Source organism: Rana temporaria, chromosome 3, assembly GCF_905171775.1.
Source record: "Rana temporaria chromosome 3, aRanTem1.1, whole genome shotgun sequence".
In the NCBI taxonomy this organism is placed as follows: domain Eukaryota; kingdom Metazoa; phylum Chordata; class Amphibia; order Anura; family Ranidae; genus Rana; species Rana temporaria.
In genome coordinates, this window is record NC_053491.1 from 157565709 (window position 1) to 157586814 (window position 21106).

Consider the following 21106-nt stretch of genomic DNA (forward strand, 5'->3'; position numbering starts at 1 on the left):
CACAGAGATAATGTAGCAAATAACCACAATGCTCTGTTGGTGGAACACACATATGGTACCAGAGTGGTATATTATTCTGTTATATTTTATTAAATATTTTAGTACACCATTTGGTTCAAAATATATTTTTTCTTGTTTTCCTCCTCTAAGACCCCTTTCACACTGGGGCCGCCCGTGCGTTCGCGGGAAAACGCCGCTCATTTTAGCGGCGCTTTACCGTTGTTTAAGTGGCAAACTTACGCCACTATTCGGCCGCTAGCGGGGCACTTTTAACCCAAGAAAATCTCCTGTGTTGTGGCGCTTCCAAAGTGCTTTTCAGATGCATCCGAATCGCTACCCATTCATTGCAATAGGCAGGGGTGTTGTTGCTGTATACAGTGCTCCCAAACCCGCCCCAAAGATGCTGCTTGCAGGATGATTTCCAACGTCCCGTAAGCGCACCGCCCGGGTGTGAAAGCACTTATTGCAATGAATGGGAGGTTTTGATGTACAGTATATTTTCTTACATTGTAAAAAGTGCAGGCTTTAAATAATGTTTTTGGGTATTACACACAAGGAGCTAAGCTGCACTTTAATGATATTGATTCCATGTTAATGGGTGTATTTGTAAGAATTTGCATAGTATTAATTCAGCGAAACAGGATGTACATATGTTCTGTGCAAATGCTGGCAAAATTCAATATTACTAGTCTATTTTCTGTCCAGGTCAGATGCTCTGCAATCATAAGAATATAGTGAATCAGGTAAAAACTCCATTATGGCCACTAGATAAAGCTTACAATCTTAGTAAATACGTATCGTAGTTATTTCCTATTATCATCAGTTCCATCTAGTGGCCATAATGCAAATTTCTCCTGATTCATGCTATTCTTATGAATGAAGAATACCTAACCTGGAGAGAAAATAGCCTAGTATCATTCGATTTTGCCAGAATTAACACAGTACAGTACATGCAGTTTCTCAGGATGGAGGTCTCAGAGTTTTTTGAAAAATAAAGCCCTAATAGTAATGTGGAAAACTGTGAATATGTTTTTTTCACTCCAATGCTGTGAATTTAACCTTAGTATCAGTGTGCAGTGTACATTTTGCAGGGTACATGCTAATTCCCTACAAAAATCATTATGTGTGGTTATTTTATTTTTCTTTCTCCCTCACCAATTATAGTTGTAAAAAGCGAGTTTAGGTGTTAACATACTTATAAGTACCGGTAATAAGTGATAGTTAATTTTTTTATGTAATTTTGTTAGTTTTTTTCGTGCCACATGTTTGGAAATCTTTGCACATTTTAATAATAATTTTAATATACAGTAGTTTGTATCAATATCAATTATAGTACATTTTTCACTGTGTACAAAACCATTTTGCTTTAATGGGAAACTCATGCTGTTAAGGTTATTGTTATAGCTAACATTTCAGGTACCAGTTTAATGTGTCATTTAATTATATAATTTTTTAGGTAGTGCTGGAACACCAGTTACATACAATGAAAATGGAGATGCTCCTGGACGGTATGACATTTATCAGTACCAAATCATAAACAAGACAACAGAATACAAGATGATTGGACACTGGACAAATCAATTACACCTTAATGTAAGTAGAATTTTTCTGCACAGTTCTGCCTCTTTTGTATTATGTTAAACAAAAGCATATTTGACATTTCTGTAGTAAATTGGCTAGTTTGGTAACATGCATCGATCGATAGCATTGCAATGCACATTATCATATGTATTTAATGTGTGAACCCAGTCTAATGCCTCATACACACGGTCGGACTTTCCGAGAAAAAAATCAGACAGGCTTTCTTTCTCGGAAAGTCTGGCCGTGAGTAGCCTCCATCAGACTTTTTTTTGTCGGAAAGTGACGGACCTTAGATAGAGAACCTGTTCTCTTTCTTTACATCGGACTTCCAACGGACTTACGGCAGACTTTTGCATGGTCAAAAGTCCGACCGTGTGTACCAGGCATTATAGTACTAAAATTGCCTACAGGATTATGTTATACATTTACTAGTTGAAATATAATTGTAGAAGCAAGATGCATATACAATCAACATAAATATGTTTCCTCAACTGTAGATTTATTTTACTTAAGTATGGGATGTGATTCTACAAAACGTATGACTTACAAACTTTATAAACACAATGTAATATACTGTATACAACATGCAATGAATGTTTATCTGTAAAATAAAGACTTTAAACAGAAAAATAGACAATTATACAAACATGTTTATAACCTTGTAGACCTAAAAAAATTGTATTTCAAAAATATAGTTTACCTTTTATTCTTCATTTGTTGTACATGAAAATTGTGCACACAATGGCCTCAATGTGTGTCACAACCCAGCAATGCCAGTGAAGAAAATCTGTTATTACTAGTTCACTCTCTCTAGGGAACTGTAAACTTCTGAAAGACAAATATCCATAAAGGATAAAAGAATGGTGGATATATCCTACTTGTGTTCATTTTTCAGTATTGACCAAATGACCAGCAGTGAAATAATTGCTTTGGGAGCTTCACCCCCTATTTATTTCTAAACCAAAGAGTGAAATAAAGAACAAATATGCAAAAGTGCAAAAAAAAATTTTGTACAGTAACAATATAGTTAGTAGTAAAACATAAAATAAAATAGTGAAATGCTTTGAAACAAAAACTATTTATTTGGCAGTGAATGAAAAGGGCATACAATTAAAAGGGACATACAATAAACATAGGTATTAATAAGGAGCTGAACAGCTTTCAGCGCTATCTGCCTAACCTGCTTTACTAACTGGTTATATATAAGGATTAGTTCAGGCGTGTTTGCAACTCCATGTGCCTGCGCCAGCCAGGGAGCTGGTAGTGAGACATTTTCCGATCTGTGCAGCTGACACTGTGCCTGTGATTAGCGCTGCACAGCTTCTTGGTGGGCGCAGACACGTGGAGTTGTGAATACGCCTGAGCCCATCCTTAGTTGTAAAGGTATATTAATGTCATCTAAAGTATTGATTCTAGGTAGTGTTTCAAGACATATATATATATATATTCCAAATTAACCTTTTCTTTAGGTTCCATTCACTCTAGTGTGATTTCAGATGCGACTTGAGTCATACAGAATCGCAAAACATTGTTTTCAATGGTGCACTTTCAATGCAACTCAGCCTGTTGAAATTTTTGAAAAGGTGGTGTAATTCCAGTATGATTTTGGCTTCATAGAATATGCAAACCTTATCAAAGGTGAATCCAAGTTGCACCATATAATCACACTGAACGTTGGATCAAAATCTGATCACAGCAGTGTGAATCTAGCCTTAAATAGTGTATTATTATCTTAAATAATGGAAATGAATTGGACACTTACACTTTAAATAGTTGGCACCCCATAAAAACACTACAGCCTGAATGTGGTGGTGCTCATCTGTAAACTTAGTCTTAAAAGCGCACTTTTTTTGGAAAAAAATCACTGAAATATGAATGAATAAAAAATGAATGCCAATGAATAAAAAAATAAGAAAACAGTAAAGTTAGACAATTTTTTTTATATTGTGAAAAATAATGTTACGCTTCAAAATTGCACCCACTTGAATTATTGTTATCGCTCTACCAATCATGGCGATACCTCACATGTGTGGTTTGAACAACGTTTTCATATGCGGGCGCTGCTCATGTATGCGTTCGCTTCTGCGCATTAGCTCGCCGGGACGGGGCGCTTTAATTATTATTATTTTTTTTAATTATTATTTTACTTTATTTTATTGATTTTTGACTGTTAAAAAAAATGGGTCACTTTTTTTCCTATTACAGGGAATGTAAACATCCCTTGTAATGGGAAAAAAGCATGACAGGTCCTCTTAAATATGAGATCTTGGGTCAAAAAGACCTCAGATCTCATATTTGGACTTAAATACAATTAAAAAAAATTGTCATTTGAAAAGATGACAACAAAAAAATGGCCCTTTAAGAGGTATCGGCGGAAGTGGCGTTTTGACGTCGCTTCCGCCCTGCTATGGTATAGAGATGGGTGGGGGCCATCTTGCGCTCACTCGTATCCATACCTAACAGGACACAGGACCCGATCGCCTCTGCCTCTACAACGGCTCTGGTAAGTGGTGAAGGGCGCAGGAGAGCGGCGGGAGGAATAACAGTAATCTCGCTGTGAATCCGCCACAGAGACCATTATTATCGTAAACAGGCCCGCCCACTGAAAAGATGATACCTTGTTGTGGCAGCAGCTGCTGCTGTTACCAAGATATCCATCTTTAAAGTGCCGACGTATATATGCAGTGGGCGGTCGTGAAATGGTTAAAACTGTGAGCTTATTTTTTTTTTACATACTTTGCAGTTTTTGGCCCAGATTCAGTAAGCAATTGCGCCTGCGTAACTGCTGACTTGCGCCGGCGTAACGAGTTCTCCTGATTCAGAGAACTCGTTACGCCGACTGCAGCCTAAAATTTGCGTGGCATAAGGCTCTTATGCCACGCAGATTTTAGGCTGCATTCTTGCGTTGACCGCTAGGGGGCGCTCCCATTGTGGTCAGCGTATAGTATGCAAATTGCATACTTACGCCGATTCACAATGTTGCGCGGGCCCTGCGTACGCAAGGTACGGAGTTTCCGTACGGCATCTTTAACGTAAAAGGCTGCCCCTTCTAATAGTAGGAAATTTGAATTTCACATTGTTTGCGTAAGTGATTCGTGAATGGCGCTGGACGCTGGACGCCATTCACGTTCACTTTGAAGCAAATGACGTCCTTGCGACGTCATTTGCCGCAATGCACGTCGGGAAAGTTTCCCGACGGAGCATGCGCTCTATGCTTGGCGCGGGAGCGCGCCTAATTTAAATGATTCCCGCCCCGGCGGGATCATTTACATTGCGCGCGCTTACGCCGGGCAATTTTGCTGGCGCGCCCTCGCAATTTACGGAGCTACTGCTCCGTGAATCGAGGGCAGCGCAAAATATTTGCGTGGGCGCAGGGCAAAATTGTTGCCCTGCGCCTCCGCAAATATAGCGCAGATCTTTGAATCTGGGCCTTTGTTTTTTTTAATCACGTTAGTATTGTTACTTATCTAATTACTTAGGACTATTCTACAGTTTTATCACCATGTCAGAGTTCTTCTTTAAGTAATACTAAGAAAATTATGGATAACATTTGTTTTCCACAAATAACAGCCATACACATTTCTGCTTCACTTTCGATACATGAAGCATATTGGCTTTCCTAGGGAAATATGCAAGAACCTTAAGTGGATATGATGACTTTGATTGTCCCATAGGAAAAGCTTCTGTCTGATTTGAAATACCTTGGCTGAACTATAGTTGAGAACTTCAGGCTGTAATCTCTTTTGGGAACTTCTCAAGTATTCTGAAGCACTACATAATAAGTTCAATTCATAGGGTTTCTTTTCTGCTTAAAATATTGTGTTTGGGCATGGGATGCACATTGGATGTATTTTTTTTAAGAGGTATCCTCCTGAGATTAGCTCCACGTTTTACAGGCTTAGCATAACCTATGCTATGTAAAACAGTTCAAGAGACTGAAAAAATATAGATTCAGCAGATCAAGAATAGATACTCTAGTAGAAGTTAAATTAAACATGAAAATTGTTTTTTATAGTATCGCCTTCTTGGATAATGTGTTTAAAAAATTACCACATGTTGAAAATAATGTAAATGGAATGGAAGATGTTAGTAGCAGGCTTGAAATCCGGTTTGTTTTAGACCGACAGTGAAATAAGTGTTTTTTAAATTCTTTGCAGATAGGAAAGTTCAATGTATTGTACAATGATTCTCTTGTCATAGCCATCTGCACCAAAGGATTTCTTACCTTAATATACACTGCTAAGCTACTAAATATTTAAGCACATTTCATTTGTTATTGTGAAGCAATTCCTCATAGTGTTATCATATTCACTACGTTAGAGCTGGAAGAAGGAAGAATACGCTTATGTTTACTGTATCCGTATATTTCAAAGTACTAGTCAATGGTTTGCCTAAGAAATGTGTGGTCTGTGTGTGCTCATAAAATTATTTCTGAAGAAAAGCTTCAAAGTCTCCAGAGTGTGAACATTTGGGTGATTATAATTATATAGATTGTTTGCCAGTTTCTGTTAATCCACTGATATATAACATGTGCATATATTTGTCATCACAAATATTTTATAGAATATATAAGATCCTAAAATGTAAATAGGATTTTTTTTTTTAAACTGGGTTATGTTTAACTTAATGCAGCATTATGAACTGACTAAAAATGTTGGGCCAGATCCACAACCAGCGGGCGCAACTTAAATGTTCCGATTTAAGTTACACCGCCGCAAAATTTCTACCTAAGTGCCCGATCCACAAAGCACTTACCTAGAAATTTGCAGCGGTGTAACTTAAATCTGTCCGGCGCAAGGCGTGCCCAATCTAATGGGGCAAGTCCCGCGCCGGACGTACTGCGTATGCTCCCGACGCTATTTTCCCGACGTGCTTTGCGTTACGTTGCGCCGAGTTTTGTGAATCGCGACGGGTAAAAAATATTTGACAGCGACGCGGGAAAGAAGGGTATACTTTTACATGGTGTACTAAGTTTACACTTTGTAAAAGCAGCCCTAATTTTGCGACGGCAAACTAACACTTACGGAGAAATAACAAAGGGAAAAAGCTTTGTGTTAATTTGCGTTAATTGTGTTAATTTGCATACCCGACGCTGGAATTCGACGAGATCTTAGGGATATCTATGTGTAACTGATTCTATGAATCAGCCGCATAGATAGAAACAGGGATACGACGGCGTATCAGCAGATACGCCTGCGTATCCCTTTTGTGGATCTGGCCCGTTGTTTTTAACTAAATACTTGTTATATTTTTAATTAGACCAGGCAGAATTAAAGAATAACAAATATGTAATTTAGACAAATGTCACTACCTTAACCCACATTAATCTATACCGATGATATAGGGTAGGAAGCGCATTTTAGTAAAAGCGGATATGTAAAGTGACTGAGGTTCGGAGAGAAAGGGGTGGGTTTGGGTATGGGGGTGGGTGGGGGGTCAGCGGACTTTGGCACGGGCACTTTGGTTTTATTACCATGTAAATTTTTATTTATTTTTTTGTACTTTGCCATCCTGAGGCCATATAAGATTAATATGTCTATAGACATAACAACAAAGCAAAAAAAAAAAAGTAACTTCCTACCATGATGCGAATCAGGATGGAGACAGCGTATGAACGCAAATTGATTATGTCTCCGGTTAGTGTTCTCTGAGTGGGAAGGAAAAAAAAAAAAAAAAACCCCACCCTATCTACTAAATCCTTAATCTGAAACTGCTTGATGCAGTGTCTCAATCAACGCCCAGGGGGATTGGTAAGAAGTTGAGTGCTACATAGCCTGTTAAATTTCCTTGTAGGATAAAAGATGCACCTGGGGTACTCTGCTCTTTTTTTTTTTTTTTTTTGTGGGTATGCAAGGTGTAAGTGACTAGTATTGTAACCTTATAATCCTAACTGGTTAGATACAGATTCACTGAACTGATCAGCACTTACTCTAGGAATATATCTAGGGGCAGATCCACAAAGATCTGCCCCGGCGCATCGTATCTGAGATACGCTACGCCGCCGTACCTTACCTGGCTTTGGTTCGAATCCATAAAGATTTTGCGCCGTAAGTTACGGCGGTGTAGTGTATCTCAAGCGTCGTAACGGCGCGGAATTCAAATTGGGTGGGTAGGGGGCGTGTTTCATTTAAATGAAGCGCGTCCCCGCGCCGAACGAACTGCGCATGCGCCATCCCTAAATTTCCCGCCGTGCATTGCGCGAAATGACGTCACAAGGATGTCATTGGTTTTGACCTGGACGTAAATTATGTCCATCCTGATTCACGAACGACTTGCGCAAAAAAAAAATGAAATTATACGCGGGAACGACGGCCATACTTAACATTGAGTACGCCACGAAATAACAGCTTTAACTATACGCCGAAAAAAGCCGACTAGAGACGGCGTAAAGGAATGCGCCGGCCGCTCGTACGTTCGTGGATCGGAAATAGCTAATTTGCATACTCGATGCGGAAAACGAAGGGAACGCCATCCAGCGGACGCCGAAGAATTGCATCTTAGATCCGAAGGCATACGAAGACGTACGCCTGTCGGATCTAACCCAGATGCCGTTGTATCTTGTTTTGAGGATTCAAAACAACGATACGACGCAGGAAATTTGAAAGTACGCCGGCGTATCAGTAGATACGCCGGCGTACTCTCTCTGTGGATCTGCCCCCTAGTATACAATGCACAGGGCAAGTGACATTGTAAATTAAGTGTTATTGTGAATTATGACCAATTGGATTATATTCCTAAAAAGAGACTCATACAAGTGAGATGACTTTAGCTGATATTGGTGGGCTATTAATGCCAATGTACAAAAGTTCCTAAAGTCATCTGCCATTTATTTCATGTCTTTTATCTGTTTCCTGTATCTATAATAAGCTATGTAGCGCTAAAAACCCACTAGCAGGCCATTATAAGGCTTGGTATGATGCCATGTGTAAGTGTGCATCAATACGTAATGAAAAAATACTTAAATAACCATTAAAGGAAGGAATACAGAAAATGACCTTGTTCAACTATTAGAAATGGTTAAATAAAAATAGAAATAATGTTATTGCCTATATATGATGTGCAAAAATGTAATTAAATGTGATAGACTATTAAGTTCTGAACCTCTAGCAATGTATTTCACACTTCTGGCAGGGCATCTTTAGCTCTAATTACAGTGTATCATTACAGTGCTATTGATTTTCTATTTCTTTCTATTTAATAAATGTATATGTCATTCACCCTAAATATCCTCTATTTCGGAATATGGTATGAACTGGAGATTATATATAACATGAAAAGATTGGAAATCTAGTGATTTAATCACTCATGACTTGATGCAGTACATTTGTAGTAAAACACAACTTCATTAGACTGGATTATAAAAGTCTGCGTATCTTTTGGCAAATAGCTCTTGGTTTTATGTACAAAAATGATGTTCTACTGAAGCATTGTCATTTAATTTAGTTAAGCACATTTATTGACTACTCTATCAATATTAGCTTGTGTAATTACATAGGCAGTAGAAGTTTTTAGGAACTACAATGAAATATGTCTATACACAATTTGGAACTGGTATTTATTTTCCAATCCGTTAGCTTTCCAGTGCTCATCTCCAGATTCATGTAAGGAATACTATTATATATTTATCAGTAAATCTTGGGATTGATCCAAGGGCTAATATCCATCTTGAACTTGGCAAATCTTTTTTTTTTCAACAATGACATTTTGTATTGCATTTAAAAGGTAAACAACATACAACAATCGGATTATTGCATATATCAAGAACTTAAAGGAACACTAAAGGTAAAATAACAAACATGTTATACTTACCTCCACTGTGCAGCTCGTTTTGCACAGGGTGTCCCCGAACCCGGTCTTCTGGGGTCCCTCAACGGCTGTCTCGGCTCCTCCTCGTGAGAGATTTCCACCTTCATGCGAGCTCCCTCGCATGGTGGAAAGCTCTTGCGAGCGCGCTCCCGTGATACAGCGGATGCATAGGATGCATTAAGGTGAAAAAACATTTACCTTTACAACCCCTTTAAGACATGTACAGCAAAATAGTGCAATTACTAAGCCTCTGAGATCAGTGTAAACCCATTAGGGTGTTAATTAACAATGGTCTATAAAGGAAAGGGAAAATAATCAGTACAGGGAAATAAACCACAATAATCAAATGGTACCAGTTAATAAACATATATCAATAGGGAGACAAATCTTGAAGATCAGTTCTCTCCATGTTGAAGAATAGGGATGAGCTTCGTATGTTCAATCGTTCGTGGAATTACGAACGTTTTGGGCCGTTCGCGCAAAATTGGAGTCACGTTTCACAGCCCATAATTCACTGCGGCATCGCAGTGCATTGCTGGCTGATGATTGGCCAAGCATGCACTATGACCCGCATGCTTGGCCAATCACAGCTTGCAAAAAACAGAGAGCCATAATTGGCTGCATTGTATTGTTTACTGTGTACACCACCAGAAGTGTAGTAGAAACTGTACACACTGTATTAGATACTGTGTACGCCGCCTGAAGTAAATTGGAAAAAGTACACCATGTAATGCACTGTAGATATAAGCTACACTGAATGCAGAGTATAGATAGATATAGACTGTATATATATATCTATATACACACACTAAACTGTATATATATATATGTCAGAAGGCTGGCCGCAGGCTAGCCTGGATTTGTAGGAGGAGTCTGGGAGGTATAAATCTCTCCTCCTCCTGCAGGTCCCTCGTCGGCTTGGCTTCTGGTGTTCTTCTTCCGGTGCGCCCCTGACGTCATTTCCGACCGGCGTTTCATTTTTCAAATCAGGAGAAGCGTGCAGCAGCAGCGTATGGTCTCGCCGCGTGGGCTCCAGGTATTGTATGGCGGCGCGCGTTCGGGCACCATGGCAAGTCCTCGTGGGCCCGTGCGGCGGGTGGGGGGGAGGGGGGGTTCGCTTGGTACCGCCAGCACCGCCATCACCAGGCACCGCCATCACCAGGCACCGCCAGCACTAGGCCCGAGCATGAACAGGGGGGTATAGTAGGAATCGCCTGCATGGCCAGGGACAGCAGTAGGATTGCCGTTCATGGCCGGGGGGGGGGGAGGGAGTGTGGCATGGTATAGGGCTGCGGGGGGGGGGGGGAGGCCCAGAGCAGTAGCGGTACCCCTCTTGCAATATGATCCGGTCAGATAAGTTACCATTGTCCAGAGGATGTAACTATGGGCTAGGCAGCAAGTGGCATGTGTCATATTATTTTAGTACTGGAGCATTTTTAGAAGGGGGTATTCAGGGGAGAACTGCCTGGTGTCATAGCATTCTCCTGGATACCCATGGATGTGCTTCCTCTGTACACATATATTACCATTGTAAATCCGTCATTGCGTTTTACCATTGTAATCTGTCATTGCGTTTTACCATTGTAATCTGTCATGCGTTTTACCATTGTAATCTGTCATGCGTTTTGCCATTGTAATCTGTCATGCGTTTTGCCATTGTAATCTGTCATGCGATTTGTCATTTCAATCTGTCAGGCGATTTGTCATTTGGTAAAGCCGTCATGCGTTCACCTCTGTAAATCCGTCATGCGATTGTCACTATAATCCGTCATGCGTTTTGCCATTGTGAACTGTCATACAAGTTGTCACTCAGTCTGTCATGCGATTTGTCATTGGTAGACCCGTCATGCGTTTGCCTCGGTAATTCCGTCATGCGATTGTCATTGTAATCCGTCATGCGTTGCCTTTGTAATCCGTCATGCGATTGTCATGGTAATCTGTCATACGACTGTCATTGGTAGATCTAGCATGCGATGTAGCAGGGATTGATCCGTCATGCAATTTGTCATTGTAATCTGTCATGCAGATTGTCGGTTCAATCTTTCAGGCGATTCGTTTTGATTGATCCAGCATGCGATTTTCCATTGATAGTTACAGCATGCGTTTTGTCATTGGTAGATCCGTCAGGCAATTTACCTTTGGCAGCCTGTCATGCGGTTTGTCGGTGTCAGCCTGTCATACAATTTCGTTTCAGCCTGTCATGCGATTGTCATAGTACAGCCTGTCATGCGTTTTGTCTTTGTAAGTCTGTCATGCGGTTCTTGTCATTTTAAGTCTGTCACTCGTCTTTGTCATCATAAGTCTGTCATACGTTTGTCATGTGTAAGGCGGTCAGGTGTTGGCGTTTTGTCAGGATAGATCCGTCTGCGATTTGTCACTGTCGATCCGTCATGCGATTTTTCACTATCTAGCAGACTGTCATGCAAATTTGTCATGGTTGTCCGGGCAATTGTCATGGCTTCCATGCGTTGGCATGAGGGCTGGTCATTTTGGGTTAGGCATGCAATTTTATGGCTTTCCATGCGATCAGTCATGGAAATCTGTCATGCAATTTATCAGTCATGCATTTTGACATGGCAAATGGTCATGCGGTTGCATGGCTGTCGGTCACGGTGATCTGTCATGAGTCTGGCTTTCAATCAGTCAGGTATGTCGTTTCTGTCCATCTGCATATATATGTCTCATGGTCTTTTTTGTTTATTGTTATTTGTCATTTCTTACCAACGGCTGCGTGTTCCACGGGCTCTCATGATTGCAATTTCTGTTCGGGGTGTCAGTTTCCACCCACATTTCATTTTCTGTTCACGATCATCGTACAGTTGCTTCACTGCATGTACTTGTGATGTTTCAGGTGGATTTCAGCTGTAAACGTTATTCAGCAAGGTTCGTATGTGTGCCGTTTTTCCCTTCCACGGGTGCTCAGTTTAGTACATTACAGGGTCTGTCACGTCTTCAGACCCGTACAGGCTGAGGTTTGCGTTTGTTAAGTGATTGGTAGACCGCAATCTTCTCGCCTGTACATCATACGTTATACTGCACGATCATTCAGTTCTTACATACTTACCCACCACGGTCTGTGGGTATTGTAGCCCTGAGTGTTTCGTTTTTAATTGCCTGTCTTGGCGCGACAGGTTTCTCGGGCTCACTCATTTCTTATATTAAAGCATTTGGTCACTAATCTTAGTTCACGCGCTATTTGGTCTGTCACACACGGTTGTATTTTGGCACGTAGGGGGGTACGGTTGCGTGTTATTGTCTGTATCTTTTTCTATTCCCATAGATATCGCCATGTCTCACGTTTCGGAGAGCGACGAGTTTTCTCTCATCCAACCTACCTTCCGTAGGGGGTCAGAGCATGGCAGCGCACCATCATTAAGGAGTTGGACTATCCCGAGGCTTGTGGCGGAGCTTCGGCGCAAGGGCATTCCTTTCGCAGCTTCGGCTAGGAAGGCTGAGCTGTTCAGGTTATTGTTTCCATCTCCGTCCCTGTCACTGCCATCCACCAGCGCAGAACACGCTTCTGTACATAACTCTTTGATCCAGATAAATGCAGTGTTGAATACACTTTTCACATCCATGGTACAGTTACAGGGCAGGATGGAGGTGATGGAAGCTTGCGCAGTGGGTGCGGTAGTACCAGCCCCTGCTCCACCAGCCCCTGTTCCGCCAGTACTTGCTCCACCAACCACTGCTCCGCCAGGTAATGTCTCTTTTTTGCCTTCCGCGGCTCCATCACCTATGGCAGCATTGCCTTCGGTGTCCCCGACCCATTTCATCCCGGCAAGTATCAAGAAGGATATTTTGGAAGGGAAGGACGTAAATCTGGCCTCCCTACTTATAGCTACCCAGGATGTCACTGAGAACAAATCGTTTGCTTGTGGGGAAGTATCGGTGGTGCTCAAAACCAAGGACCCCAGGCTTAACCGCAAGTTCAGTGTGCCGGAGTTTGTCTTGGCTTTTGGCATCTTTAGAGACATTATCTGCTCAGTCAGCCCGGGTAGGAGGGAGGAGTTTGACCTGTACCTACACAAAGTGGTGGATTTGGGACACAAGTATGGGGGTTTTACTTTTTACGATTATCATCGTTCCTTCTTTGCTAAAGTGGCGGCTACATGGGCCCAGTTCCAGGCTGTCATATGTTGGGCCAACATTGACATGGAGCTCTTTTGCAGGCATTTTGCCAACCAAAAGTCACCCGTGTGTGCCAGCTGCCAATCATCTTCGCATACCACAGCGTGGTGTCCAAATCCTGAACCTAGTCATATGGGAACCTCCAAGCAGGCAGCCGGTGGTTTTCCTGGTAGTACAGGTCAGGTAGATAAACTGGGCAGGCCTGTCCGGTATCTTGGTAAGGCGCAATTATGCAACAATTATAACTACACAAGTTGCAATTATAATCAGTGCAGACTGTTGCATGTGTGTGCCAATTGCTTCAGGGCCCATCCTAAAACCGCTTGTCTGGGCAAGCCGCTCAATGCATCATGACTATGCCAAGTTAATTTTTCTTTGTTGGGAGAGTATCTGAAGAGTCACCCATCCCCAGCGGTCAGGCAGTTTCTGCTTGACGGGTTTTCTGAAGGTTTTCACACTGGCCTCATAGCTCTTCCCACCGAGACCTTCGAATGCAAGAATTTGAGGTCAGCAGAGAGTCACCCTTCAATTGTGGACAAATTGTTGCAAACCGAAGTGACCAAAGGGTTCCTAATTGGGCCTTTTTCTGCATCACCATTCTGTATGTGGAGGGTCAGCCCCATTGGGGTAGTCTGTGGAAAATTTTCCAATAAATATCGGTTAATTCATGATTTGTCCGCGCCTCATTCTTCTCATATCCCCAGCCTCAATGCACTCATACCCTCTGAGGAGTTTTCTCTGAAGTACTCTTCAGTAGATTTGGCTATCCAGCAGATTATTCAGTTTGGCCGGGGCACTTGGCTGTCCAAAGCTGACATCACGGATGCGTTCAAGCTGCTTCTGATCCGTCTTGCTCTCTGGCAATGGCACGGCATCAAATGGCGCGGTCAATACTATTTTTCCACCAGGTTGATGTTTGGGTCAAAGAGCAGTCCTTACCTGTTTGACATCTTTGCCCAGGCTCTTCACTGGATCTTGGGTAATTGCAGAGGGTGTCAGAAGGTAATTCATTATCTGGACGATTTCTTACTATTGGAATGCCCTGAGGTCCCGCCCAGGGATTTGCAGGTACTGTCTGAACTTTTTTCAGAATTAAATGTCCCCTTAGCCGCCCATAAGGTGGAAGGGCCGACTAAAGTCATCACTTTTCTGGGAATCACGCTTGATTACCATCTCATGGTGGCTAGTCTACCCCTGGAGAAGCTGGATAGGATACGCCAGACAGTTCGGATGTTTGTCCGATCCCCTGTCTGTTCAAAGAAAGAGCTGCAGTCGCTACTAGGGATGCTGAACCATGCTATGAGGATTATTCCTCAGGGTAGGGCTTTTGTGTCCAGGTTGCTGGCCCTTTTCCCGCAATATCAGGATCCTGACTCAGCTGTCAGGCTTCTAGCTGATGCCCAAGCTGATCTCATCATGTGGGATCGGTTTCTGAGCGACTGGAATGGTATCTCCATGTTCATTCCGCAGCCATCTGATTGTTCGCCCAGGGTGTTCTCTGACGCCGCCGCGGCAGTCGGCTTTGGGGCTTTTTGTGGTCAAGAGTGGCTGGCCAGCCGCTGGCCCCCAGAGTTTTTCCATCTGCCGAAGTTCTCTCTAACGTCAGCCTTGTTCGAGATCTATCCAATTCTGGCAGCAGCAGTCACTTGGGGTCCGGGGTGGTCAGGCAACACTGTCATTTTCGTTGCTGACAATTTGGCTACGGCTAATATTGTCAATAAGGGAAGGTCAGGGTCTCTGCTGATCATGTCGTTCATGCGTAGATTGACGTGGCTGGGCCTGACGTATAAATTCCATTTTCATGGGGAGTTTATTAGTGGGGAGCTCAACGGTGCAGCTGATGCCTTATCCCGGCTAAACATGCCTCAATTTTTCTTGCAGCATCCGGGGGCAGAACGGACGGGGCAGCCAGTTCCCCCTTACTCGCTGCTGGTCATGGATTGAATGCTTTCTGGACGCAGGCTATTGATCTGGCCAACAGGTCCTTGTCCAGGAATACCATGGAAGCGTATTCAACGGGCTGGAAGACGTTTCTCAGGTTCATGGAGTCATATCCCTGTAGTTGCCCCAGGGACATTAAGTACATTATGTCTTTTGTGGCTTATTGCCACAGTCAGTTGGGTTTGTCTGCCAGTACCATCAAGATTTATTTGTCAGGCATTCAGCATTTTAGGTCCTTGCATTTTCCTGACAGTCCATCTATTTTTGCTGCTCACCCGCTGAAAGCCATGCTGAAGGGGATCCAAAGGTCCCAGGGGAGGTCTCAGTTGTCTCGGCAACCGGTTACGGGTCAGATTTTCCGTGACATGTTGGACATACTATCTCTTTCCCCTTTTGGCACAGGTCCTAGCCTCGTTCTCAAAGCAGCTATCTATCTTAGCTTCTTCGGGTTTCTCCGCCCTGGAGAAGTATCCCAGGCCAGCGGTCAGGCGCCTGTTCTGCTCAGAGGGAGTCTCACCAGATTTCCGGAACATTTTGAATTACAGCTACCCAACAATAAGACTAGGCAAATGGGACAGGGGTTTGTCGTCAAGTACTACCGAACCAATAGTACATGGTGTCCGGTGGAAGTGCTTGACTCCCTTTGCAGTTTGTTCACAGGCGCTCCTCTAAGCAGCCCGCTGCTCCCCTTTCCTACATTCGATTACTTCAAACCAATTCATTTCGCATATTAGGATTTTACTCGCCAAGTTAGGGTTAGATCCAAAGCGCTTTTCTGGACATTCATTTAGGATTGGGGCAGCATCTGCAGCCTCCAAGCAGGGGGTCCCGTCTTATATCATTAAGCACATGGGGCGCTGGAGGTCCTCCTGCTACAGTAGATACATTCCTGAACCCTGTACGGAGGTTAGCAGGGCGTTTGTCTCATTGTTAGATTAAGTGGTATCCATTCAATAAAGTTCTTTACTTACCTACATTTGTGTCTTTTTGCCCTCTTTTAGGCGTACCGACCAGCTAGGCCAAGGCACACCGCAGGTCTTGGTCATTAGGGTTGTCTCATATCACGAGGGAAGACGCTGACTACAAGTCAGAAGGCTGGCCGCAGGCTAGCCTAGATTTGTAGGAGGAGTCTGGGAGGTATAAATCTCTCCTCCTCCTGCAGGTCCCTCGTCGGCTTGGCTTCTGGTACCCACCCTCCCGTCCCCCTTTTTCATTTCATATTTTCATTTCATTTCAGACATCAGTCATTATCATTCTCTTATCTAAGGGTATGCCCTCTTTTAGGCGTACCGACCAGCTAGGCCAAGGCACACCACAGGTCTTGGTCATTAGGGTTGTCTCATATCACGAGGGAAGACGCTGACTACAAATATATATGATCTGCCTTTTGCTTTTTTATAGACCTTCTTAAGGATATTAGTAGAATAGCTACAGTACGTTCACATAGTCTAGTTTTTAGTATTTGGGCCTCTTTCTCCTTCTGAGTATGGGGATACCACATATGTAGCATGTTTTACTGCATAGAGGGGCTCAAAATCCAGAGAGAACTATTAGGCCCAGATTCACAAAGACTTACGACGGCGTATCTCCAGATACGCCATCGTAAGTCCGAATGGCCGCCATCGTATCTATGTGCCTGATTCATAGAATCAGTTATACATAGATTTGGCCAAGATACAAGCGGCGTAAGTCTCCTACGCCGTCGTATCTTGGGTTGCAATAATTACGCTGGCCGCTAGGTGGCGCTTCCTTGGTTTCCGCATTGAATATGTAAATGAGCAAGATACGCCGATTCACGAACGTACATACGCTCGTCGCAATTAATTACGCCATTAGACATCGGAGCACCCAGACAGAAAAAACATCCACAAAATGACTGCATTTTGGAGAGTAAACACCCCAAGGTATTTTTTATGTTTTACGCTATAGCAAAATGACAGGTACAGCATGGTTGGCCAGTTCTGGGAGGGCATCATATGATTTCCTCCTATAATCATGGCCACTGCGGCATACAGGCAGTGCTCTCTGTGGTCACTCTGTCCTCCGGGGTTCTTTACCACATGATCAGCTGTGTCCAATCACAGATAATTACACTGTAAACACACTTGGCGGTTATTGGCATTCCTTTTTTCTCATGCTGTCACAGCAAAGAATAAAAAACCAAGTGGTGATTAAATGCCACAAAAAAAAAGCTCTATTTGTGTGAAAAAATAATACAAATTTCATATGGGTACAATGCTGCATGACCGCGCAATTTTCATTCAAGGCGTGACGTGCTAAAGGCTAAGAATTGGCCTGGGCAGGAAGAGGATAAAAGTGCCCAGGAGGCAAGTGGTTATTTAACATATTTGCTACATAAACTTGCCTGTAAAGTTGCAGCAAACTGTAGGTGTTCGACAGAAAAATTATATTTACAAAGAAAAAAATACTATATAAATGTCTTGCTGCTAAAGGACATTGCCCAGCCATTTGCTCTCATAAGTGTGTTCCCACATAAAACAAATTGCAAGGGATCCTCTGTAAAAATATATATTCATCATATCCTCGATAAGGGTCTGGTATAGATTTAAAGGTGCCTTGTCCAAAATAAAATGGTGTGGAGTCTCCAAAATGCCATACTAGACCCTTTTGGTTTTAAGGCAGAACCCCATGTGAAAAAACAGAACAAAGCATGAGGTTCCTCGTCCACACCATATCCATTTTTCAGCATGCAGACTTGGTGCCCAGAAATGGAGGGCAGCAAGCCTGCTTTCAACCTAAGAGAGATTACCTTGCAAGTGGGGACCCCCCTGGCAAAGCACCTTGTCCCCATGTTGATGAGAACAAGGCCTATCCTAATAGATGTGGGGGTCTGCAAGGGTAAAATTAGAGGGCCTCCAGATACTGCACCCCCCTGTGAATGAATAAGATGTGCATAGTACACCCCTGGTTACTTATTCACAAAAAAATACAATACAAGTAAACACAGCAAGTTTGAAAAATACATTTAATTTAAAAAAGCGCAAACAGTGTGTGACAGGAAGCCAGGAAAATCTATGGGTTATTTCCAGAATGCAGATGCTTTGTCCTGAGTGCACGCGTGCCTAGCAACCTGTGTCCCAAACCTAGGGTTAAGACAAGAAGCCAGGAAAATCTATGGGTTGTGTCCAGGATGGTAGATATATTTGTCCCAGGTTCATGCTGTACACTGATTGCTTTTCTGTTTGTGCTGTGTAGTGAGCCTGTTTGGGCTCAATGAGGGTTAAAGAGCTCAGGTGTAACAGATTAGGGCTTCATCCCCACAACCCTGGCCAATGATTGTGATGTGTAAAAATAAATAAAAACAGGAGGCAGTTTTTGACAATTCTTTTATTAAAAATAAAAAAACAATGTTCCCCGATGTAGACCCATAGTCAATCACAATACCCGCCGCGCCGCCAAAAAATGGAGGCAGTGCCATCAGGTGATGTTTCCAGGTGGCTCCCTAGCATTTTTCAAGAACCTTCTTGTGCAGAATGATGTCCCCTAGACTGTGCCGTGCTGTATCCTAAACTATTACTCCACTAGTGTGTGGTAGCGATAGAAGCAGTCCGTCATGCAGAGTCCAGGTTGGCCAGGACTGTAATCCCCAGGCACGCTGTGCCTGGGGATTACAGAGGCTAGCTGACCAACAGGGAGGCTGGCGGAGGCCCCCCACTCCTCTTTAAATTGCACAGCCAGTGATCCTGTGTCAAGCAAGAGGAAGCTTTCCATCACCCCACTCCTTCTGATTGGAGCCAGATTGTCCTCCACACATTCCCAATATGACCCTCTTCCACTTGTATACAGCGAACTTCCCGAGAGCAGTTAACCCCTTACTATCAAGAATCTATGGTGGTACCGTTTTTTAAATTATTTTGATCATTTGTACAAGGTACATGCTTTTTATCTTCACCAGCATCAACATTTCCGTTGATACTGCTGGGCTACACTTTAAGTGCAATAAATTGTTTTCAAATTGAATCCAAGGTGTATATACGTTTATATATCTACACATATATTGATATAATTTTGAATTCCCCCCATAGAGAGCTGCCGTTTTGTTCTTCACTAAAGTACCTTTATTTCAGTACCTTTTGGGCACTAACATTACCATTCCCTAGTGTTACTATAGGAAAATGTGCTCCTGGCTGTCAGGGACTTCTTGAGCAATTATAAATAAAAGTTACCTGCTAGTGCTAGCAGACATCAGGTCTAAACTCGCCCACACTGTGTTTTTTTTGTACAATGTATGAAGGGTGGCAATGATCAGAAAAATTACACTGACGCTGCACTTTTTGTGGGCGAGCAGGGGAGATAAACGCAAGTGCCGGCAGGTATCGGGGGGGTGATCCTGCTAATGTTTGTGATCAATCAATTGATCTGTACAGATGCTACACTAGCAATGGCAATGATTAGCGACTTATAGTGTGACTGCAATAGTGTTTGGGAAATCTAATGCTTACTGGCCCTGGCTGGGAGGTATGCTAACTGACACTGATGCTATCTGATGTTGCAAGTGACGCTAATACATTGATCAGTAAACACTGTACACTGACACTGTACTAATGGCACCAGCTGGGTGACAGGGATGATAAAGGGGTTAACAGAGGGGATCACAGGTTATTTTTTCCTAACTAAAGTGCGTGGCTGCTTTTTCTCACTGTGATCTGTAATGTTTCTCTTCCTGAACCAAAAAGGGTTTAGGAATAGAAGAAAATAGAAAGATCCTGTACCTGTGTTTACAAACAAACTTGGGCTGCAGCCAATAATGGTGCTGGTTAACGGTGTGCACGCGCCTGGGGATCCAAGAAAAAGTGCCGGCAGTCGACAAGTGGTTAACCACTTCCCGCCCGGTCAATAGTCAATTGACATCCGGGAAGTGGTTCTGAAATCCTGACTGGACGTCTATTGACGTCCTGCAGGATTACATGCCGGCGCGCGCGCGGCGATCAGTGATGCGGGGTGTCAGTCTGACACCCTGCATCTCCGATCTCGTTAAAGAACCTCCGGCGGCAGAGGCTCTTTACCACATGATCAGCCGCGTCCAACCACGGCTGATCACGATGTAAACAGGAAAAGCCGTTGGTCTGACAGACGCGAGTAGAGGAGAGCCGATCGGCGGCTCTCCTGACAGGGGGGGCTCGCGCTGATTGTTTATCAGCACAGCCCCCCCTCGGATGCCAGCACTGGACCACCAGGGAGTGCCCACCGGTGATCAATAGAGAAAAAATAGGCACAAAAAAAACAATATTTTTTTTAACACAATCAATGCCAATCAGTGCCCACAAATGGCGAATATCTATCGCGAATATCAACACGTTGCACACAAATTTTTAGGCATAACCATGTACAGTTGTTTGTTTGTTTACATACCCTGGCAGAATTTATGATTTCTTGGCCATTTTTCAGAAAATATGAATGATAACGCAAAAACTTTTCTTTCACTTATGGTTAGTGTTAGTGTCATGGTTAGTGTTTGGCTGAAGCCATTTATTATCAATCAACTGTGTTTATTCTTTTTAAATCATAATAACAACAGAAACTACCTAAATGACTCTGATCAAAAGTTTACATACCCCAGTTCTTCAGGCCCCGTTTACACCTATGCACATTGGTTGCGGCTTACACCGCATGCAATTCGCATAAC

The 21106-nt window shown here is 42.9% G+C and overlaps 1 protein-coding gene across 2 annotated transcripts in view; it reads left to right on the forward strand.

Annotated features, from left to right (window-relative positions):
* Window positions 1–21106, forward strand: part of GRM8 (glutamate metabotropic receptor 8) — a 1246805-nt gene that overhangs the window by 1076821 nt on the left and 148878 nt on the right. For both annotated transcript variants that reach the window (XM_040343692.1, XM_040343693.1), the window contains one exon: window positions 1457–1593. In XM_040343692.1, coding sequence (XP_040199626.1) covers window positions 1457–1593 — 137 coding nt within the window. The remainder of the gene's footprint in view (window positions 1–1456; window positions 1594–21106) is intronic.